The sequence below is a fragment of the Lycium ferocissimum genome, chromosome 8 (genome assembly GCF_029784015.1).
Source record: "Lycium ferocissimum isolate CSIRO_LF1 chromosome 8, AGI_CSIRO_Lferr_CH_V1, whole genome shotgun sequence".
NCBI lineage: Eukaryota > Viridiplantae > Streptophyta > Magnoliopsida > Solanales > Solanaceae > Lycium > Lycium ferocissimum.
Window position 1 is genome coordinate 28,318,658 of NC_081349.1, and position 24,621 is coordinate 28,343,278.

The 24,621-nt window shown below is 34.6% G+C and overlaps 1 protein-coding gene and 1 long non-coding RNA gene across 4 annotated transcripts; both read right to left on the bottom strand.

Moving 5' to 3' along the window:
- Positions 1–523: 523 nt before the first annotated feature.
- On the bottom strand, positions 524–5,220 carry LOC132066796 (uncharacterized). The gene is made up of 3 exons (XR_009416939.1): positions 4,907–5,220; positions 4,563–4,756; positions 524–1,085 (listed from the first exon to the last, which is right to left on the bottom strand). It is a non-coding gene; the product is annotated as an uncharacterized LOC132066796 (long non-coding RNA).
- A 7,277-nt stretch (positions 5,221–12,497) lies between these two features.
- On the bottom strand, positions 12,498–23,684 carry LOC132067813 (uncharacterized). Of its 3 annotated transcripts, none has more exons than XR_009417237.1 (15): positions 23,429–23,684; positions 22,028–22,162; positions 20,407–20,542; positions 19,715–19,794; positions 18,818–18,877; positions 18,504–18,716; positions 18,188–18,316; positions 17,254–17,943; positions 16,733–16,925; positions 16,434–16,627; positions 14,602–14,700; positions 14,295–14,434; positions 13,815–14,093; positions 13,393–13,716; positions 12,498–12,898 (listed from the first exon to the last, which is right to left on the bottom strand). XR_009417237.1 is itself a non-coding variant. In XM_059461156.1 (15 exons), the coding sequence occupies exons 1-14, from the start codon at positions 23,651–23,653 to the stop codon at positions 13,449–13,451; spliced, it is 2,841 nt and encodes a 946-aa protein (XP_059317139.1). In that variant the 5' UTR covers positions 23,654–23,684; the 3' UTR covers positions 12,498–12,914; positions 13,403–13,448. The 3 variants fall into 3 exon arrangements, 1 of the variants encoding a protein (XP_059317139.1); XR_009417238.1 differs by lacking the exon at positions 23,429–23,684 and adding an exon at positions 22,569–22,718; XM_059461156.1 differs by having other exon boundaries at positions 12,498–12,914; positions 13,403–13,716.
- Positions 23,685–24,621: the final 937 nt, after the last annotated feature.

Below are 24,621 nucleotides of genomic sequence, written 5' to 3' on the forward strand. Positions count from 1 at the left end.
TATAACACTCATCTCCTACTACCCTTTTATAGCACCTACCTGCTATCCCATTCCTTTTCTAATTCAGCCGACTGCTACTATGTTGGGATTTTCCATTAAAATCTATACAAGGTTCCATGGTTGAATCGAGGAAAAAGATGATGTGAAAGGATGAGGTTCATTTTCGGACATTCAACCTAGGTAAAATTGAAGTCATCAGATGTTTGAGAATAAATGGGGAAAAAGGTTAATTTTGCAAAGACTTGGTATTGGGCTTATATTAATTTGGGCTTAGGGACAAACTTGGAAACTCGGTATTGGGTGATGTTGATTTCGTATGACCGAAGGAGAAGGCCCAAATACCCGTATGAGTTGTATTTTGCATTAGTTGTACATACATAGTATTTTACTCCATTTTATATATTTGTAAATTTAGTATTTATCTTTCCAGTTGTTAGGAGGCTAGCAATAGGAATACTTCACCTGTCTATTCGGTTATAGAGTAGATTCCATACAAACTTGTATAAATACTAGAGTAGATTGTAGAAAAGACACACAGAAAATACAACAAGAAATTTTCATACACTGTTCTTCATTTATTTTATCATGGTATCAGAGCAGGTCTAATTTCAGTCATATTTACAATTCTATTTTCTGTTCTTAATTTACAATTACACTGATCTTTCTTTTCTGCATTTTTTGAATCTATACACTATTTTACAATGTCTGGAGATGGAATACCCACACCAGAAAATATTTCTTCTTCTATTGAAAGGACTGATGGATCCACTACAACTAATGTTGTGGATTCATCTCATCCATACTACATTCACCCATCAGATTATCCAGGAATGAACCTGGTGGGTGCTCTTTTTGCTGGTAGAAGCTATGGAGGCTGGAGGAGGGCTGTTATCATAGCCCTTTCAGCTAAGAACAAGTTAGGATTCATTGATGGATCTCTAACTGTTCCAGCTGTTGACTCTGGACTCCAGAAAGCTTGGGAAAGATGCAACAACATGGTGCTCTCTTGGTTGCTCAACTCTTTATCAAAAGAAATTGCTGAAAGTGTGTTGTACTCCCAAAGTGCACAAGTCCTCTGGTCTGACCTGGAAGATAGATTTGGTCAGGCAAATGGGGCAAAATTATTCCAACTTCAAAAAGAATTGAATGCACTAACACAAGGGAATCTTAGCATTTCTGCTTATTTTACCAAAATGAAAAGCTTATGGGATGAACTGGATGCTATGAATACCTTTGCTGCTTGTGGATGTGAGTGTAAGTGTGGTGCAAAAGAAAAAACTGTGAAGGCACATCAAGATGAAAGACTATTACAATTCTTAATGGGTTTAAATGACACTTTCATAGGTGTAAGGAGTAATATTTTGTTGTCTTCACCCCTTCCTAGTATTGGACAAGCCTATTCTCTAGTTATTCAAGATGAAAAACAAAGAGAGATTCATGCAACCCCTACTTACCCAGGGGAATCATCCTCTTTTATGGTGACTAATCAACAACCAAGAAAGTTTAATGACTATAAGAATCAGAAAACTACCTATGACACTAAGAAAAACACAGTTTACTGTAACTACTGCAAGAAACCAGGACACACTATTGACAAGTGCTACAAGATCCATGGTTTTCCAACTGATTTCAAGTTTACAAAGCCAAGGAAGTTTCAAAATGCTATTCAATCTAACAATGTATTCAGTTCAGGAGAAGATGAACAACAATCAGGGGGAAACAATGAGGCAAAATCCTTGAGTCAAGACAATATTTCTCAACTATTGCTGCTGTTGGAACAAGTTAAAATGAACCAGCCAAGTGGAGGTTCCACCGAGACTGCTGCAAATCTAACATGTCTTTGGTATGACTAAGTTCTTTAACTCATATGCTTGCCTAATCAATGTTAATAGTAGATCTTGGATAATAGATAGTGGAGCAACTGAACATATGACTTTTAACAGAAGTTTGTTCATTAATTTGAAAGCATTTTCTAAGCCCATTATGGTCAATCTTCCTAATTCTCAAAAGATCAAAGTGACCCATTCAGGATCTGTCTCTATTTCCTCTAAGTTTATCCTACATAATGTCCTTTATATACCTTCTTTTAGGTTCAATCTTCTATCTGCACATAAATTGTGTAAACAACTCAGAAAGTTTCTTCTCTTCACACCTAACACTTGTTTTCTTTTGCAGGACCTTTCACTGAAGAACCCTCTGGTGCTTGGTAAAGAACAAGGAGGACTCTACATCTTAAAGTCAAATCAGCCAGCAGTTTCTACTAGTTTTCCTAAGGCTGTATCTAGTTATCTGTCTAGCTCTAGTTTTCAATTACCTAAGGATCAGTCCATTTGTATTTCCAATTCAGTGTCTGTTTTTTCTGCTTTTTCCAGTGTTTTTGATCCAAATGTAAAAGAAAGGTTATGGCATTACAGGTTGGGTCACATTCCTTTAAGTAATATGAAAAATATTGTTCCTATTTCTTCTTGTTCTAAATTTACTTCTCCTTGCATTATCTGTCCTATGGCAAGACAAACCAAGAAGCCTTTCCCTTTAAGCACTATCACAACTAAATCTGCTTTTGATCTAATCCATGTGGACACTTGGGGACCATACAAAACTCCTACTCATGATGGTTTTAAATATTTTATTACTATTGTAGATGACTTTACAAGGGCTACTTGGACTCATTTATTAAGCACAAAATCAAATGCTTTTTCAGTATTACAGTCCTTCTTAAGTATGGTAGAGAGACAGTTTAATTCTCAAGTGAAAATAATAAGATCAGATAATGCTTTTGAATTAGGCAGTGGTAAAGTGCAATCAGATTTTCTTTTATCTAAAGGGTATTATACACCAAACCACATGTGTATCCTCTCCACAACAAAATGGAGTAGTAGAGAGGAAACACAAGCATCTTCTTGAAACTTCAAGGGCTTTGCTATTTCAATCCCACTTGCCTATCACCTATTGGGGAGAATGCCTTTTAACAGCCACCTACCTTATAAACAGATTCCCATCTAAAGTTTTACACTACAAAACACCTTATGAACTTTTGTTTAAAACAAAGCCTTTGTATTCTCATTTAAAATGTTTTGGTTGTTTGTGTTTTGTGTCCACTCTACCAAGTCAAAGATCCAAATTTGATCCAAGGGCTCTACCATGTGTTTTTATAGGTTACCCTTTTAATAAGAAAGGATACAAAGTTCTGAATATTAAGACTATGCAGATTTCAGTATCTAGAAATGTTGTTTTTCATGAGGAATTTTATCCCTTTTCTTCTCTTACTCCCCACACTCCTCAAAAACTGTTTTCTACTCCCTCTTTTCAACAGTCTGATATTTCACCAACTGCAGAGGAACCAGTCTCTTTTTCAACAGATGACTCTTCATCTCAAGGTTCTGACCCTAGTCCTGATGTTTGCAGTGATTCTGAGAATGTTATACCCCTTTCTACTAGTCCTATCAATAGTCCTACCTCTCCTGCACCTCTTGTTGAAACTATACTTAGACAGTCCTCTAGGATTCCAAAACCTCCTTCCTACCTCAAAGATTATATTTGCCATGCTGTCACACACACAGATATGAATGCAAACTGTTTCTTTTGTCCTACTGATGTTGAATGCTTTCCTTTTAGTAACTTATCTTCTGTTAATCAAGACATACTTAAATCTATTTCTACTATCCAAGAACCTATTAGCTATGCACAGGCTGCCCACCATCCTGGTTGGCAAGAAGCTATGAACAGGGAAATTGAAGCTCTAGAATTGAATAATACTTGGGATGTGGTTACCCTACCTACAGGGAAGAAAGCATTACCTTGCAAATGGGTTTACAAGGTTAAACAGCACTCAGATGGCAGTATTGAAAGACTTAAGGCTAGGTTGGTAATTAGAGGAGACATTCAAAGAGAAGGTGTGGACTATAATGAGACTTTTTCACCTGTGGTGAAAATGACAACTATAAGGTGTATTTTGGCCTTGGCAGTTAAGAAAGGATGGGGTCTTTTTCAACTAGATGTTAACAATGCTTTTCTACATGGGGATTTAGATGAGGAAGTGTATATGAAGTTTCCACAAGGAATTTCACCTCCCTCACCTAATCATGTCTGTTTCTTTGAAAAAGTCCATTTATGGACTTAAACAAGCATCCAGACAGTGGTATTCCAAGCTGACATCTGCTCTCAGTTTTAAAGGATTCAAACATTCTTTAAATGACTATTCTCTATTTGTGAAAAAGGCAGGTGATTTCATTTCTATTGTTGCAGTCTATGTGGATGACATTTTAATGACTGGGAACAATCAAGCAGAATTACATTCCCTTAAGATGTTTCTGGATAAGGAATTTCGTATAAAGGACTTGGGTAATTTGCATTTTTTTCTTGGCATGGAAGTTATTAGGGAACCTCATGGTCTTATTTTATCTCAGAGGAAATTTACAATTGATCTATTACATGAGTTTGATTCATTACATCTTAAAGCTGTTTCTTCTCCTCTGGATTCAAGTATCAAGTTACACGCTCAAACAGGCACACCAATTGCAGATCCTACTCTATATAGACATTTATTGGGTAAGTTGAATTACCTTACTCACACGAGACCAGACTTATCTTTCACCGTGCAGCATTTGAGCCAATTTATGCAAGATCCTCGTGAACCACATCTTGCTGCTGCATTTCGGGTTTTGCGATATCTTTTGAGGGATCCCGGTCTTGGTTTGTTCATGTCCTCCTCCTCATGCTACAAATTGCTCGCCTTCTGTGACTCCGACTGGGGCACCTGTCCAGATTCACGCAAATCAGTTAGTGGATTCTATATTTCAATTGGTTCTTCACCTATTTCATGGAAATCTAAAAAGCAAGCTTCTATTTCACTTAGCTCAGCTGAAGCTGAGTATCGTTCAATGCGAAGGGTTGTGGCTGAGCTTACCTGGTTAGTACGATTATTTGAGGATCTCTCCGTTCCAATTTCTTTGCCGATTCCACTCCATTCCGACAGTCTTGCAGCCATCCACATAGCAAAGAACCCCGTATTTCACGAACGGACGAAGCACGTTGAAATTGATTGTCACTTCGTCCGTCAACAGTACCTCGCTGGTCTGATTTCACTCTCTTATGTCAAATCGACTTCGCAACTTGCAGATCTGTTTACGAAGTCCCTCACTGGCCCGATTCACCATAGATTATTGGACAAGTTGGGTGTTTCATCCTCCCCTCCAACTTGAGGGGGGGTGTTGGGGTTTTTATTTTCTGGCATCCATGGTTGAATCGAGGAAGATGACGGAAGAAGAAGATGTGAGCGTATAAGGAAGAAGACGATGTGAAGGAAGAAGAAAGAGGTGAGCGGACAAGTCTATGTTTGGACATACAACATAGGAACGATCGAAGCTCATCAGATATTTTGGTTTTGGGAATAAATTAGGTCAAGGTTAATTTTGCAAAGGCTTCTTATTGGGTTTATATTATTTTGGGCTTAAGGACAAAATTGCAAACTTGGTATTGGGCTGACAGAAGTGTTGTTGTATGTCCAAAAGGAGAAGGCCCAAATACCGTATGAAAATTTGTATTTTTGCATCTGTACATACATAGTATTTTTTACTTTATGTATTTGTAAATTCGGTATTTATCTTTTAAGTTGTTAGGAGGTTAGCAACGAGAATAGTACACCTGTCCATTCGTTATAGATTAGATTCCATACAAACTTGTATAAATACTAGAGTAGATTGTAGAAAGAGACACGAGAAAATACAACAAGAAATTTGCATACACTGTTCTTCATTTATTTTATCATACTACTACAAAACATATTGTACCTAAAATGGAAACATATACGTATAAGGATATTACTTAGGTAGGATAGTTTTGTCGGATAAATGCGAACTCTTCCTCCTTAATCAGAAAATTTCTAGTTCAAACTTGAAAATGAAGAAATTTCTGATCGGGAGCATAATTGGACCAGTAAATACCAAATACCAAATGATCATACCAAAATATATAGGATATCGAAATTAAGCTTTCTTGGAACGTAGATCACGGAAATAAGACTTAGGACTGCTTTCAAAATTACTTCTTGATATCCTTACGTTATTTCTTCCAGGTGCTTTCATTGTCTTCCCATTTCCTCCACCACCACAACACCAACGAAACAAGAAAAACAACACAAAACCACTTGATATTTTAACGGGTAGTGAAGAGTTTTGCATGAAACTTTTTGCAGTGGGTATAAGTGGAGGAGTTTTTTCTAGTAACCAATCAAATGACGTTCTTGTGAAGTTTGATACATATGGGGTTGATTTTTTGATAAGTGGAGGAGTTTTTTCTAGTAACCAATCAAATGACGTTCTTGTGAAGTTTGATACATATGGGGTTGATTTTTTGACAAGTTCCTTTGCATTTTCAACCCTTTTTTCTGGTTTCATTTCCTTCAACTTTTCCACTACAGCTTTTGCTTTGTTTTCTATTGCTTTCAACATGTCCATTGATAAGCTGATTGTGTTCTATTGTTTTCTCACTCTTTGTGGCCTGTTTTTATAAAGTGAGAGATTCCACTAAGGCCCATGGTTTTGTTAAGGGCCGCTTTTTCTTTCTCTTTTTCAAAAGAAAATTAAAGTGTACTATAAATCTGAATCATATGGTATACTCTTTTCTTTTAATTTATGGGTTTTATTTTCTTTTTTAATATATTTCAAAAAATATCACTTTCTATATTTGGTAAATTTTTAATTTTAGTGTTTCACATTACATATTTAAGATCACCTGATTCAAATGACATTTTGATGTACGCACAAATTTTAATTTAAGATCACAGGATTAAAAAGTCTTCATACTTTCTTAAAATTCGTACCCAATCAAACTAAGAAACATAAACTGAAACAGAGGGAGCAATATAAGTTTTGTGTTATATGTATTAACGAAACTTAAACCTTTACGATATTGTCTTTAAAGTATGAATACGAAATAACTAAGGTTATTTATTTTCTCCACATCCAAATGTACTTAAATGATGTTTATATAAAGTTTATAAATGTAAATTAATTAAGATAATTATAATTATTCTATCCTTAAAGATCATCGAAAAAATCTTAACATAAATACCGTAAAAAATTTATTTGTTTATACACAAGAGTTACTAGTAGTTGTTGTAGCTTGTGGTGATGATGATGATGGTCAGAAATGATAGTTATAAGGTGGTTATTGGGGTTAATAATGTGCCATGAGATAGTTATTGGCAGTGATCGGAAGTAGTGATTGTGCATAATAATAGATAAAATGGAGACTAAATATTAATTTTATAAAAATCTTTAAATAAACAACATATGTTTGGGGAAAAAATATCTTAATAATTTGAACTAGATTTAGTAAATAGTTACAAAGAAATTATAATGAGTTGAGATCTGAACTATTTAAATTGAGAGTCCATAAATTGAGGGGGGAACCTAAGACAACTCTTTCCTACTAAGTAACCTTTTGTTGACTGACCTAGTTGGGTTTTGATTTAAAGTGTTCATAAGCAATTTTTCTAAGGTTTTGATATTCTTTCTTATCTTCATCAAAAAAAGATGTTCTTTCTTATGACCAGTTAGTGAAATTTATGGGGTCCATCTTCCACCTAAAACTGATGGAACAACCTTAACTATTGGTTAAAGCGACAGCTTTAATTTGATGCATTACAAATTCACTTTTTCTTTTTCATCTTATATATTCTTTCATAAGAAGACTTTCATAGTCTAGATAGATGAAAGCTTTAAAAACAGAATTATTTAGCTAAAGCTGTGGGGGAGGGTTACAATTGATTAAATCCGATTCTCTCCATTGGAGTAGTACTTAAGTGGTTTGGTCTGTGAATAAGTTATATTAAAATATAATAAAATATTTAAATGTTAATGAAATTATCTAGTAAAGAAGAATTTCAATATTGGAGAAATATATGAGGAAGGAGAAAAGAATAGAGGTGGGGGACAATAATCAAGATTTCGGGTTTAGTTGTATAGAAAATCAGATGAATATATATATATATATATATATATATATATATATATATATATATATATATATATATATATATATATATATATAATTTAATTCATATTGAATTAACATTTGGATCAATCATACACTATCATATGTGGCTTTTATAAAGCTTCATCTAGTCAATCAAGCGTTAGTTTTAGGTGCATTTTAAGTCAAAAAATAATTCTGAGGTACTTCGTCCAATAGGCGAAAAGAGGCTATTTCTTAGCCAACTTCAATCAGTCAGGACGATTTTTGGCCATTTCCAATTTAAAAATAAGCTTACTTTAAACTTCTGATTTTATTCTTGGCAGAATAATAATAATAATATAATTATATAGATATACTAGATGGGATTAGCCCGTGCAAGCACGGGCCCAATGATATTCTCTACATTTCAAAATAAGTGATGTTTTTAAGTTTTTATTTTGTTTCAAAATAAGTGGTGTTTCACATACATTTTGTTTCAAAATAAGTGGTGTTTCACATAATCAAGAAGGCATTAATGATATTCTTCCAATTTTACACTCATTTAAAATTGTTGTGATTTAATTACATTTGTATTGTTTGGTTTGACTGTATGGTGCTTTTTAATAACTTGTAAGTTTACTAAAATACCCTTAACTCTTAATTAGAAATATATATATATATATATATATATATATAAATAATATTCAGGTAAAAGATCAAAATGGAAACTTTAAAAAATAAGTAGGTGGTGGGTGATGGAGGTGGTGGAGGGGAGGGTGGTTGCGAGATGAGGTTGGGGGTAGTGGGTGGTGGTGAGGGGTAGTGGGTGGGGGTAGTAGAGAAATGAAATACGTAACCACGCAAAAATCATCAAACCCGTGATTACAAAAATTGAACTTTTTTATGGTTATATAACCACGTAATTACAATGGGTTTATAACACCATACCACATAATTTTAAGAACAATGGATACAAACATAGTTTCATCGAAAATCATACATTAATGAACCATGACAAACAACCATCCAAATAGGGGGCAGAGGATGTGACCATGCTAAAAGCACCACTTATGTTGAAATGAAGGGAATATCACATAAGCACACGTGAAGATCTTTTTGTTGGTAGATCAAAGCATTCACTTTCTCTTATTGCGTTGTTTTTCTAAGGTTTTTATTCGATATTCCATCTTTTATTTTTAGAAATTTCTGGATAAAATGTGTTACATCTTCTGATGTTAGCTTAATACAAAACTCATTCCTTCCCCAAATAAAGTCGACTAAAATGTAATAAATAGATGCATTTAGTTTTTGGTTTTAATTCTTATCTGTATTTAAAAAACAACAACTTCCATATTCAAAAAAATTCCTAGGATATAATTAAATACCACCTTTCAGAATTAAATATATTTAAAACGTTGTATTTGTATAGACTTCTCGGTAACTATAAAGATATCATGTCTAAAATATAATAAATCTGTGAATTTGTATGAGAAAGTGGATACCATAATAGAATTATGCAATAATTCTTTAAACTAAAAATAAATAAGAACCTATAGTACTGCTTGAGAGGCCACAGTACTCAGTTTTTGAAAGTTACCGCGGAAAGATGAAAATTCTGGGAACCACCTTTCTTGGGAGATGTACCAGACTACAATTCTTTAAAGAGGATACGGACAAATAAATTAAAATGGTCCAGTATTTTCGTCCAAATAGGAAAAAGTACACACATAATGCTATTGAGTACAGCAGACAAACTATCAATTTCCCAAGATGCCCCTCAGAGTTGAATTTAATGTCATAGAAGCACACACATCGATCCGATTCTGAACTGACTCTTCTAATATTTTATAGTAAAATACACCACATAAATTAAAATGAATGGAACACTTAGAGGTCGTTTGGTAGCTGGTTAGGATTATGCAAGTATTAGTAATGTAGGTATTAGTTAAGTAGACATTAGTAATGAGGTATTAGTTATGAAGAGATTAGTTAAGTAGAGCTTAGTTATGCATAAATTATTTGTTTGAATATTGCTTTGTTATATTAAAAGTTAATAAATATTATAGATTTTTTAAAATTAAAATTAAAATATTATAGTAAAAATATTTGTTTAGAAAAGAAAAGTATTTAAGTGGGAAGTGATAAGGGTGATATTGTCATTTTAAGTTTTTATTCATGTATTAGTTATTTCATCTTCTACCCCGCACAAAATAATACATACATTCCCTCATAACTTATACATGTATTAGTTATGCGAGTTTCAAAATTACAAACTAAACATCGTACTAATTTTATACATGAATAACTTACTTCTTAATTAGCTAACAAATGCGGTATAAATATGCAGAAATTAATACATGAATAAGATGACTCTTTACTAGCTATCAAACATTGTATTAACTATACATAGAACAATACACATGAATAAGTGCTCTCTTAACCACCTACCAAACGAACCCTTAAAGCTATAAAGCAGCTATGGCTATTGCTACATGGATTTTATCTAAGCTGGTTGATGGGGCAGATCAAGAAACAGTTACTTCCAGCAAGAAGAAAATGATGAAAGTGCCAGGTAGAGATTTGTTCATTCCAAGAGATTATTTTGAGGCTAATACTAAAGCCTATTTCCGTGGACTTCGTGGAAAGTGAACAAAACACTCACTGTGCTTCAACTAGACTTTAAGGTCTTGGTTGTGTCTTTTATTTGAATCAAGTTAGACATACTACTACCTAATGAGGGATCTTTTTATTACTTAATACCTACTCCATATAAATCAAGGTGATGATGAACTTTAATTTGTATTTTTCAAGGATTGTTTTGAAAACAAAACTATATTTTTCAAACCCTCACAATTTTCATGGCCAAACCCTAAATATATCACAAAATATTTTTTTTTAAAATGCAAAAATAAGGCAAATGCATATACATGAGACTATAAATGTGCACTTAAACCAATAAATACTCGCTAATCGCAATTTTACAACTTTCAATTCTCGGATTTTTTTTTTACACTTGAATAATTAAAAAACAATAACTTTAACCAATAAAAATCTTAAAAAAAGAAATTTCAAATTCGAGAAGAAAATCCTTAAAAAAAAGAAATTTCTTAATTTGAAATTTCTTTTTTTAAGGATTTTTATTGGTTAAAGTTATTGTTTTTTAATTATTCAAGTGTAAAAAAAAAAATCCGAGTTAATTGAAAGCTGCAAAAAATTAGCGAGTATTTATTGGTTTAAGTGCACATTTATAGTCTCATGTATATGCGTTTGCCTTATTTTTGCATTTTAAAAAAAAATATTTTGTGATATATTTAGGGCTTGTTTGGCCATGAAAATTGTGAGTGTTTGAAAAATATAGTTTTTGTTTTCAAAAAAACTGAAAAATACACTTTGAAAGTAAGGTGGTTTATATGCTATCTTCAAAACATCAAGTTTAGGGTCCATCTAGGTATTAAGCCTTATTACTTACTACTCCATTATCGATGATGAACTTTAATTTGTATTTTGGATTCTCTAAATTTTCCCTTATAGAAGGAGAATCCCGGATTATTCTCGGTGATCAAATGTTTTCTTTGAAAAATAAGTGAGTTTTAGTATTTGGTAAGTGAGCAAAAAAATATTATTCTAAAAATATTTATGTAATCTAGGAAAAAAACTATGGGGTGGGGTGGTCAAGGAGTGGGGATTAGCGGTATTGGAGAGTGGGAGGAGATAATGAACTTGAAATGCCACTTAAAACTTGTTTTTTCGTATTCTCGTTAGGGAAGTCATTTTTCATATGGTAAATTGGAGTGCTTTGTGAAATCCCCCAAATTGATCCAAATAATTCGATTTCACTAAAAGTAGGGAATGATTTTTCTTTTAGTGAAATCAGGTTATTTAGATCAATTTTAAAAGATTAGACAAATGAGGGATAATTTCGTTAAGTTTCATAACGGCAGGAACATGAATAACCCTAAAGTGAACTGGATGACAAACTTAACTAATAGATGAAAGTAGAAGTATTTTTGAACTTTTTCCCCTTATGAAACTTACACTCTTAAGTGTAATTGTTAAAAGTTTTAGTAAAAGAATCATCATTGACGGTCTTATGTACATTGTTTGGGTGCGCAGTGTGGTGGGATCAACCATCATTTTACTTGGATTTTACTCAGTGTTATGGGGAAAGGCTAAAGAATGGAAAATGGAAGAGAGTGGAGGGAAAAGCTTGGGCCCAAACAGCAATAATATGCCATTATCACAAGACAAAGCCGATGATCCTGAAGTTAATGCATTACACAAAATCTTTGAAGAAGAAATTTCTCAAAGCACTACAATTTACCATATGTAATTATAGTTTGCCCAATTACCATTTGTAGCTACTGTTTTGAAGTTGTATCTGTTCTCTCAACCAAGCTGAATCAACACATACAATTTCCAGAGAAAATGTTTTACGAGGAACAGTAGTACCACTTACCCGGCACATAAATTTAACCAATATGATACTCTCTCCATGTTAAATTAACCATGGCCACCAGGGCTAAATATGCAATAATCTCGGATTTATGAATAAAAATGGCTTTTAACACTATAATGAACTGATACTCTTCAGTTAGATGTAAATGGCATACAACAGGAAACAAGTAACCACGTGCTAATCCCAGGAACATATTATCCCTTTTTACAGCTCAAAATTAAATGCGCCGATTGGGCTGGACAAAATTGATCTTCTGCTAGAAGACATAAAAACGAAAATCGAAGGGCTCTTCCACTTCACAGCTCGAGCCTAATGATTCTGACCAAATACAGCTAGCAACTTCACCAGGTGCAGTGGAAACACGGTGGCACAGTTGGAGGGGAAAGATAAAAGCGAATGTTGTAACCGCATGCATCCATCATCCAAACCACGCGATTGATCGTTCAAACTCACTGTACTTCCACAGCATTCTGCATCTTCTTTTCCCTGGAACAGTAAAAGGGTTTCAATATTTGTCTCAACAACAGTTTTAACACTGATATGTAGCATTACAGTTGTTCATTAGATACATCTACATATGACTACCACATTTAACTCGGATATTACATGCTAATATGTTGATACCCATGCCAAGCAAACAGAGGGGGACAATAAGGATATAAGTGTTAAACAAAGGAACGCTGCTACAGAAAAAAAAAAAAAAAAAGCGATTATTAAAATGGGTGAGTCTAATGAATGTCGGAATATCTAATGGATGTTGATAACTAAAACTAAATGACAAGGGACATTAGTAATGATCACGTCATAATTTGTTAATTTGTTTTGTGTGTGTGGGGACTCTGGCGTTTTTTTTTTTTTTGGGGTTGGGGGGGGGGGGGGGGGGTTTGGGGGACAAAGCCCAAGGATAAAAAATGCTTATATATATTCACTGTCGAGGCCAAAAAAAAAAAAAAAAAAAAAAAAAAAGAATAAAACCTTACCAAAAGACAGGAAGCTTTTGAAGATGAGATTTTCGAGTAACAGCAAAAAGCTAATTTCATCTTCTTCTCTTCCCCCGGCCCTTTCCCAATTGCCCCGATTTAAATGCATGCTCTTGTTCTTGAAGAAAAGCAAGATTTTTCCCATATTTCTCAGCCTTTTCTGCGTCTAGTTGGGCCTTTTCACTTTCCTTCACCTTGAACAAGAAATCTTTGTCCTTACGCAGTTCACTCGCAACACCTATAGCTTCCCGTTTTATACGTTTCTTCAACTTTTTCATTTCAGCACGCTCACGATCTGGATCATAATCTCTACCCTTGACATAGCTGCAGAGGTAGATGATCACCAGATGAGTAAAGCTCAATAGGAAAAAAGCAATATGATTCGTTTTATTAAAGATAAGGCAGCAAGAAGAGTATCTTACTTCTCCTCAAATTTCGGATTAACCATCCTGATGGGCACAGGTTTTTTCTTCCGCATTTTCAAAGGCTGACGCAGCAGGTGATGTTCCTCAGACTTCGAATCGATTAATTGGGAAACGTCATTGATTTTCTCCCTTAATGACTCTGGAATATGAGTTTCTCCAGCCAATTTGCATAATAATTTTGAAATTGGCATGAAAATCTCAGGAAAAGAAATAAGTTCCTTATATACATTGACAAATCCTTGCAGGGTTTCCAGAACTGTTACAAGCATGCTGGCCCTGCATGAGAAAACATTTAGTAGCATTAAGTTCCAGGAGTCCCGGAGAAGGAAATTAGCAGTAGAATTTCAAGACCACGAAAATGTGTGTGAGAGCGAGATACGTGTTATGTTAACCAGCTGATTGACAACAAGAAGTCAACAACAACAACAATAATTTAAAATAGGTTTGTCAATATGCATGTAGGGAATGCTAACTGACCTGTAATTATCAGAGTGGAAATAGGAAGAGTCCTCTGGTAAGTCCATTAGCTCAAGAAAATCTAAAGAATCCATCTCCACGTTGCTACTGCGTAAACAAAGCAAAGGCCCAAGTTCTTTGATCTCCATAAGGTTATTCAACTGCCACAAAAGAACATCTCTGTCACTTTACAAGTGGAAGGAAGCAACCCAACTACATTCCAATAACAACAAAATGTAATTGCAGAATAAGACAAGAAGGGCAATTGTTAACAGCTTCAAGAATTAAACTAGCAAGAAAACCCTCATAAACTTCAGTAAAGCCAAACCTGTAAATTTTTAGATCGGTCTTTGTCTAAAGCTGCCATCAGCAAAGTCTGAATAAATACTATAGCCTCGGGACAGAACTTCTGAGATTGTTTAACTACCTGCAGGGCAAGATGTTGATATCCATAAGCTTGGAGAACGAAGTTCATAGTTATCATTCTGTAATTGCAAACACCATCAACAAGGAAGAATGTTTTTTTGAGAACAAGAAGAAATAAAAGCCAAAAGTTAAATCTCAAAATGGGTGTTCCTTTGGTCAACCGATCTTTAATTTTTTTTTATTTATTTTTTTTTTTTATGACGTGGGAACAGGCAGCCACTACCCTTCGGGTGCGCACAGGGTAAACCTAACTCCTGTGTAATAGCTCGCAAACCACACAGGAGAGATAACCCGCACTAGGCTAGCCCCGTGCGACGAGCTCGACCCAAAAGGCAAATCCCTTGTTGTCGTAGGCAGGGGGTTTCAAACCTGAGACCTCCATTATGAAAGCCCCATGCTCAACCAACTGAGCCACCCTTGCGGGTCAACCACCGATCTTTAATTTTTCACATGTTGTTTGACCCGCAGTTGACTATTGCAAACTCGGTCCATTAGCCTGAAGAAGTCCTAAGCACTAACTGAACTATGTTGAGTGACTAGAGCAAGATACTCCCTTTATTCCAATTTGTTTGACTGTGTTTGACCGAACACAACACTGTGGAAGATAAAGACTTGATACATAAGCTAAATATACATTAAATACAAAAATAACTCATAGTACCAAGTAAGATTATTTGTTTTCATTTCCAGCAGAGACTGCAACAAAGCCTTGTCAATGACAAGATGAGAATGTAAAAGTTAACTACTACTGAAAAATAAAAAACGTGCAAGCTTTTTGGAACGGACAAAAAAGTATTAACCAACAGAGATGGATTGAGTCTTAGACACTTCTAAACCACCGCCCTGGTTGCCTAGCCTCTGATTTGCGCAGCCGCGTTAGTGTCAAAAGAAATAATATGGGGCTAAGTTGTTCATATGAACTCTTTAAACCTACAAAGAACTAGCAAGAAACTGAATCACGAGGTGGCAAATAATAGCATTCCGACATCACCTCCTGAATAAGGGAAAGTGAAACTTAAGACTGTTTACCGAATATAAAAGGCTGAGATTGACGCCTATAAATTTTCAGTTGACAATTTCTGAAGCCTTTTTGGCTTTCTTTGATAAGGTAAATTTGTATATACGTATCAGCATCAAGTGCATCCTGACATGTACAACGGGAACATTAAAAGTAGCTCTCACAGATTGCGAAGAAAACTAATAAGTTTCTGAAGCCTTTTTATACCTAAAACAGGCAAAGCTATGAATTCATACATCGAGAGTATGAGAACAGAACGCACCACAGGTGTATACCAACTCTTTAAAATATCACAAATGAAACTAATAAGAGATATATTAAGCGAATATGCACAAGATATTGAAAACATTTGCGATCAAAGTCATGATCTAAAAAGCAACTAGTTCTTTAAGGAATCTCATGCTGGGACTAAAATGCTGTATTTAAGTATAACACTAGGCAGGAAGAGGGAGAAACAAAGGAGATAACTATAAATGGTTTCAAAGATAGATGAATTGAACAAGGAGGGTAAAGATGCAGAAGTTTTATAGCGCACATATTTTTAATAAGGTAACAAGACATATACTGGGCTGAGACAGTACACTACACATCCAGGTGGAACAATATGTGCTCCGACGGCACAGAACACTCTACCCAACAAAAATCCAACACCCTTAATTTAAACAAATGATCAACTTCGATGCATGTAAGATAAGTGGAACATGGCATCCACTTACACTTAGCAGCAAAGAGCACAAGAAGGAAGCAATTGCAATATCTCTTCCGCAAATGATGGGACACCGCATTAGGTATTCACACATAAGCAGTATAGCAGGAGTCATGACACAATGGCGAAAATCAGAGCATGGAAATATCATGGACCAAAGCCTCAACAGAAAGATGGTCTTCAAAGATGGCCAACTGCTTTTTCCTGTGCGGATGGACCAAATGAAATAAACACAAGAGGTAGAGCCAAGCAATGTAAGTTGAGATACAAAGAACGATTGAAGAAAACAAACAGGACATCAAAGCAAACCTGTATTCTTAAGATCTTCACAAAACTGTGTCCTTGTTCTTTGTAACCTTTGGCGGGCACATATAGCTGCAAAGTATGGGGTCGCTGCACTCATCTCCATCAGCGGCTTTACAAGCAAATTCAGAAGCTTGAAATTCAATGGCTTCTTATTTGCCAACACAGCGAAATATTGCAGCAAAACCCCGTAAAAAACCTGATGAAAGAAACAAGCTACTTATAAAGCAATTGTGGCAGCAGAGACTCTACCCCCAAAAAAATGACCTATCTAGTTCTGACTACCCATAGGCCATAACCTTATCATCTTATAATACCTCACGCATTTCTTATACACGTACAGAGATATTCACATGAACAATTCATTTATTTATATTAACATAGATAATGGTAACAGTCAAATGGTGATAACTCCCAAAAATTTAAGGCAAACCTTCATATCATATGCTCACAAAAAGGAGAATGGAGAAAGCCTCAAAGGTCAAACATCAATCTTAAAGAAATTACAGTGAAAATGAGTATCTTACTTGCATTTTCTTTTTATTCTCTGCTGCAACCGTTATTGCATTGAATGTACGAATTCTCCTGATTGCTTCAATTACTTGATCATCAGAACAACTGTCTATCAATGAAGTAAACTCCTCTAGAGTTTTGGGGGCTTCAATTGTATAGGGAAGTTCGCTTTGTTGATGCTTCAGTGTTGTTTTTCCTTTTTTGGTTTGTGAAGTGCCAACTTCTTTTCCCTTGACGGATACCTCCTTTTGGTCCTTTATTTTCAACACCTTCTTAGCATCATCATCAGATTCTTCATCATCATCCTCTACCTCAGTATCAATAATATCATCGTCACTTTGCTCCCAGTCCTTAATAGTCTCTGTCGTTCCTTGTTCTTCATCATACTCATCACTTCCTTCATCTTCCCCATCGTCATTTCCTTCATCTTCCTCATCGTCACTTCCTGCATCCTCGCCATCGTCGTCCTCACTCTCTGAATCCCCAGTAGAAGCGGCATCTTCACTCTCAAGTTCGCTTTCTTTCCTTTTCAAGATTTCATCAATCCAACCCAACTTATTTCTAGGCACCTCCTCAAGATCGTCCCCAAGATCATCGCCAGATATAGTCCTTGGGTCTTTGACCAATTTACTGTTATCATCAGATGCATCGCCATCTTCATCACTCCCATCATCAGCAGCAGCCATCCTCTTCTGACGTTCTTGCTGAAAAATGAAAAAGCTTTAATTAGAAAATATCTACTATAGCCAAAAGATAAATGCTCCTTATCCTACCAAAACATAAAATCTTTGAAATAATAATCCAGCTAAATTTCCTTGGTACGTGAATGTATGCTCTTTTACAACATTACCATGTTAAAGTGCATAAAGCAAGCAATCACGATTACTATGTAATGCATGGTATAAAGAGACACAAGGAGCTCTTGTTTCTGCTATAGTGCATCCATACCTCCAACAATTCCAGCCGTTCTTTCTCCTCCTGTGCAATTTCTTCAGGAGTCTTTGTCCGGTTTGATGGGCGAGCACGGATATCCAGTGCCATCTCACTAACAAGCATCTCATAAGTGTCAGGCTTTTCCTGAAACCAATTAGGAACCTAAAGTGATCAACATAGACAAATTTAATATAATCAAAAGTAAATATATTGGTATTTTTCATGGATAACGCACTAGAAACCTAAAAGAGTAAGAAGATACATTTGAGGCACATGAAAGGAAGAAAGAATCAGGAATGCTTCCGGCAATAAAAAATAAACCCAATTATACCTTTCCAATAGATCCTTTTCTGGGAGCATCAGCTACCTCATCTTTCTTCACATTACCAACTGAAATGTTCGCGCTCACAAGAGCCTTCAGAGCATTTATCTTGTCTGGTTGGGTCAGTGACAACAAGGCTTTTGAATTCACCAATGATGTGAAGTCTTTGTCCAATTGCTCAGTTAATTCATCATTTTCTTCTCTGTCCTTTGCTTTTTGGGCCTAACAATGTAGACAAAATAAAAGAATTGTCAAACATATGGCCAGTAAACAATACCATTCTCTTATCAGCTTGCTCCATAAGACATTAAACAACGACAAACCTTAAAGAATTTACTCTTTTGAATAATTTCCTCCATCACTTCTTTCTTGCTTTTCTTCCTCTGCAATAAGATGGTACACCAAATCAGGAGCAGAACGACATCTGTGTTGCAATAAAAGAAGAATCTTTCGAGACATGTTTGTGAACCATGTACAATCATCCCCACGCAAAACGATGCATGCTCCCAGTAAGAAATTTAGAACCTGTTTTCTTCTGTTGACAATCTTTATTCTTTTTTCTCTCTTTCAGAATTACTCAGGGTTACAATGGCAGCCTCTAAAATTAGTGCTCTCATATGTAATTATCCTGTTACTCGTGTTTAAATGACATCATATCAGACATATAAGCTAGTTTAGTGTTAACAGTCAAAACTTACATCCACCACCACCTGTGGTGGTGCACAACAATTTTTTTTGATAAGTAAAGAATTTATTGATCAAATTGCACCAAGCTGGTACTTCTCTGTACAGCCAAAGAGAATATCTCGGTCCCTATACACCTGTCATACCTTTTACAATTTTGGGGTACTGCGAAGATCTAGTAATGCATCAAAATATGAATGTTATGCAATTTACCCCAACAAACAAAAAGATATAACACTAGTATTTGATCTTGTGTGTAGATGCAGCCCTTTCTTCATCTTCCGTTTCTTTCTTCTCATATGACCCAAAAATTGCATGGAGCAGCAATTTAAGTTACAAGGTGGAATCATGCCACAAACATCTATATCTAAGTACCAAACTAGTCAGAGTAACAATTAAGTAAGCTCTTTATCACAGGAGGGGCCTAGAGGGAGAAGGATACAACTATTTCATTTGTTAGCAGATAGATAGTGTAAACTCCAAAATAGAGAAGGGAATATGCATCAAGAGGGGGTGAAAATGAGGAAGCATCTAACATTTTCCTCTGCTTCCACTGGACCTGCTTGGGCATTCTGAGATCCATGAGAGTTAAGTTGTCCCAAGATAGCTGACTTATCTGCACAGAAATAGACAGCCAGTATGAGGAAAGCAAACCATACAAGAACAGTTTGAGATGCTTGATATACAAGGTTTGGATCACTACCACCTTCACTGAAAAAAGATATTGATAAAAGTATGAATTCAAATCATGGTTGTAATCCTCCAGCTGGAAGCCAGATTAGCTTTAAGATAACGGTTTTTCTTCATAGGATTTTCATTTTCTTATTTTATTTTATTTTTTTGAATACAGGGTGCAAATATAGCAAGAAAATAGTCTGAGTCTGTGAGAGTGTCAAGACCATCAAGAATTTTCTCCTTTGCCACAAACTTGTTTTATTATATAAGAGACTTTACAGTATTTTTCAATAAGGTAAATAATTGACAAATCTCCAGTAAACAAACAGTATATAAAAATTAGAGAATCTATAAAATCCGAACAATACCAGTTCTTATATACAAACTGGGATGCACTAGTATGTATGTAAGTATATATGTTCCATACAATTTCTATATACATATAGAAATAACCCAAAGAAGGAAGTGGAAAAATGCAATATTGCATGATAAATAAAAACTAATCTATTCGCCAGAGAGATGAGAAAAGCAACACGAGAAAAGTTATTCTCACCATCTCTCCCATAATACTCCTCATCCTCATCAAATGGGACTTCTTCGTCAAAATCATCCATTCCCAATGAGGCGCCGATATCGAAGTCTTCTTCATCCTCATCTGAAAGATTATACTTGTTTTTCTTCAACTTCACCTACATATTAAGGAAAACAAATGTAGATAATTGTCAACAACAATAGCAGTATCAGATAATTTAAGAAAAGTCAACAACAGTACATTAGTATGAACATGCAACCATTTATCTCATAGAAAAAGACCTGAACTAACTACTCGCTCATTGCAGATTGAAAATCTAATGAATGCTCTTAACTTCACATCTTTGTGCTCGGCCCTCTTCCTATCCTAAACCCCTAGAATCATAAGGAGCGATCAATGGTTGATCTGGCAATTCTGACAAAATGAACATGCAAAGATCAATTCATTTCCTATACTAGGCTCCATCCTTTTCTTTTTTATCTTCTTTATTTGAAAATGAATTCATTGATTTGTTTCAGACCCTATTTTAGAAGGTTTGGGTTCACTGTGGAGGCTCGAGCCTTCTCCTTTGCGCTATATGTAAGTTGGGCATATTCAAATGTCGAGGCATACAACTTTTAGTTTTGGTAATTAACAAACTTGTTTATTTTGAAGGAAAATTCTCTAATGCTAGAGCTAATCTTCTCCAACTGTCTCTTCATTAATTAGATTGCCAGGCCAAAAAAGTATAGTTAACTAAATCTCCACGATTTCCATTGAAAGACTACATCTTCAACATCTACTTATGATTTTTGTTCTTTAGAAATGAGTTTGTATTGTTTTCAACCATAAAAATCACTACTTTATGCTAACATGATGACGGAAGAACACAATTTTTGCCCTGGTCAAACATAGGGGCAATACAAAAAGAGGTGTGTCCGGCCTAGCTTACGCAACTCGACTATTCCATGAGGCACTACCTCCCACATACCGAGTAACTCTTCCCATCAAAACTAAGGCAAATGATAAAAGATCACCTAATATTTTTGTCTCCACTAGGATTTGAACTTGAAACCTCATGGTTCTCCTCCCATTTCATTGACCATTAGGCCACACAATTTTTTTTTTATTTTTTATTTTTTTTGAAAATGGTAACAGAGGCCACACCTTTGGTCATCAATTTTTACTTCTAATTATAGAATTTGGCACCCAAGAGTTCGGTTTAATGGGAAATGAAGTGGGTTTAGAAACTCAGGTTTCAGGTTCAAATCCCATCAAAGAGGCAAAAACACTAGGTGAATTGTTCCCGTCTGTCCAAAATCTTTGCTGGAAAAAGTTACACGAAACTTGTACCCCGCGGAATGAGTCGAATACCTCATGGAAATAGTCCAGATGACCACGGTTACCAAAAAAATAAACAGAATCTGAACATGAGATTAAAGCATTGGCCGTGAACAGAACTTTTAGAGCTCAAAACATCATCTCCTTGTGGGTTTTCTTTAGAAATGAATTTGTACTATTTTCCAACAGAAAAATCCTACATACTAATAACTAACATGATAAAAATCACTACTTTATACTAACATGATTGTGAAGTTGTAAAGCATCAATTTTTGCTTCTAATAATAGAATCTGAACACAATTAAACCATTGGCCAACTAACCTGCCTCTCACGCTGAGACCTCATAATAGCTTTATCAAATTCACCAAGCCCTTCATCATTCTCTCCAATACGCTTATCAACGAACATTGATGATTTCGTACTTTGCTCGTACTCCTTCAAAAGCGTCTTCTTCCTCTGTTATCAAAACATAACTAGCATATCAAAATCCCAAAATTGTAAATTAAAGAAAATCAGCCAAAAAGGTGCAATTTTTGCCTAAAAAAATATTACTCAAAACCCTGAAATTGTAAATTAATGAAAATCAGCCACGAAAGTTCAATTTTTGGCTAAAGCAACAAAATATTCAATTTGCAATTAAAGGATAGTGAAAAAGCTCAACACAAATACAGGTTAGCTTAAACAGTTTTAAACTGAGCATTTAACTTAGTGCGCTTGAATTATTATTCTCAGTTAAATATTAAATTGTACTACACTATCCTTTTCCTGTGTTATTACAAACATAAAACAAGCATATCAAAATCCTAAAACCATAAATTAAGTGTAAAATCAATCAAAAAAGGTGCAATTTTTTTTTTGTTACCTTTTCAATAGCAGAAGAACGAGCTTCACCAATACGATGTTGTTCATCTTTGCGTTTTTTACCAAGTATATCGAATTTGCGACGTGACCAAATTGATTCAAATGGGTTTTCTTTTGGAGCTTTGAGCTTCATACTTTAGCTTATTTTAATTAAAAATTAAATTGTACACTTTTCGTTTTCCTCTGTTATCACAACATAACTAGCAAATCAAAATCCTAAAACTGTATATTAATGAAAAATCAGCCAAAAAGATACAACTTTTGGCTAAAAAAAATTACACCAACAGTTGTCTAGCATATTAAAATCCCAAAACTGTAAATTAATGAAAAATCAGCCAAAAAAAGTGCAATTTTTGGCTAAAAAATTTTTTACTCAAACAACATAAAAAGCATATCAAAACCTTAAAACTGTAAATTAATGAAAACCAACCAAAAAGTTGCAATTTTTGGCTAAAAAAGCACAATTTTAAGCTGTTTTAAACTAAGCACAATTTAATTTTTAATTGAAACTAATAATTCACAACATAACTAGCATATACAAAACCCTTAAACTGTAAATTAATGAAAAATCAGCCAAAAAAGGTGCAATTTTTGGCTAAAAAATTTTTTACTCAAACAACATGAAAAGCATATCAAAACCCTAAAACTGTAAATTAAAGAAAACCAACCAAAAAGGTGCAATTTTTGGCTAAAATAGCACAATTTTAAGCTGTTTTAAACTAAGCACAATTTAATTTTTAATTGAAACTAATAATAATTCACAACATAACTAGCATATCAAAACCCTAAAACCATAAATTAAATGAAAAATCAATTAAAAAAAGGTGCAATTTTTTATTTTTTTTTTAAATTTTTGGTTACCTTTAGAATAGCAGAAGAACGAGCTTCACCAATACGACGTTGTTCACCTTTACGTTTTTTACCAAGTATATCGAATTTACGACGTGACCAAATTGATTCAAATGGGTTTTCTTTTGGTGCTTTTGCTTTCATATCTTTAGCTTTTGGACCTGATTTACTACTCTTCTTCATTTTCTTCTTCTTTGAAGCACTCTCGTTTTTGCTAAGTTTTGCAGTTTTCGCCATTGTTGCTAAAACCTCAGAATCAGGGTTTTGCAGATTTTTTTCTAATAGGGAAGAAAATTAGAAGTGTAACTATTATGGGCTTTTGTATTGGATGTTGTTGGATTGGGCTTTTGACCCAAAAAGGTTGGGGCAATTTGCACCATTCCCTTCTAGCTTCTGGATGGTTTTTAAATTTTGTCATTCGCTTAAAAAATATTCTCGAGATTCTGGGTTCAAATCCGGATTTAGTCATAAAATAAAAGAAAATTGTAGGGCTTTGAAAAGAGTTTGTCTTATGCGGCAGGGCAGACTTTGCCTTAAGGCATAATTAAAAGTTTATCTTATAAGGTAAAGTTTGTTATCTCTAGCATAGGTTCTATGTAACTTGGTTTGAATAGACATAGGTTTATAGAAACATATGTATTGCGAAATTATTACTCCCTCTGTCCCAATTTGTTTGACACTTTTCGTTTTCGAGAGTCAAACTTTTTAATTTTGACTGTGTGTTTGAACATAGAATCTTTAAATTTTTCTAAATAAATTTATATATTTGAAAACTACGTAAAAAGTACTATAAGTCATCATAATCAATAATTAAAAATATTTAAAAGACATATAAAAAAATTACGATCAAAGAATAACTTGTTTAACTCTCAAATAGCGAAAAGTGTCAAGCAAACTGCCCGGTTGGTTTAATCCAATCACCACAGCCCTACGAGGCAACGATTTCAATGGGTCGGCCCTAGCCAGCCCTCAGGGGCAACGTGTTAGAAAAGAGTGAGGGGTCAAACTTCAAACGAGTTGTGAAAATGTTTAATATTTGTTATAATTTGATACTCCCCTGTTCCAATTTAAGTATCTTATTTTTCTTTTTTTGGTCTGTATTAAAAAGAGTCTCTTTCTATATTTAGTAAGTTAGAAAATTTAAATACTACATGACAAGTTTAAGACCATAAGATTTAAAAAACTACACACATCTTTAATTTAAG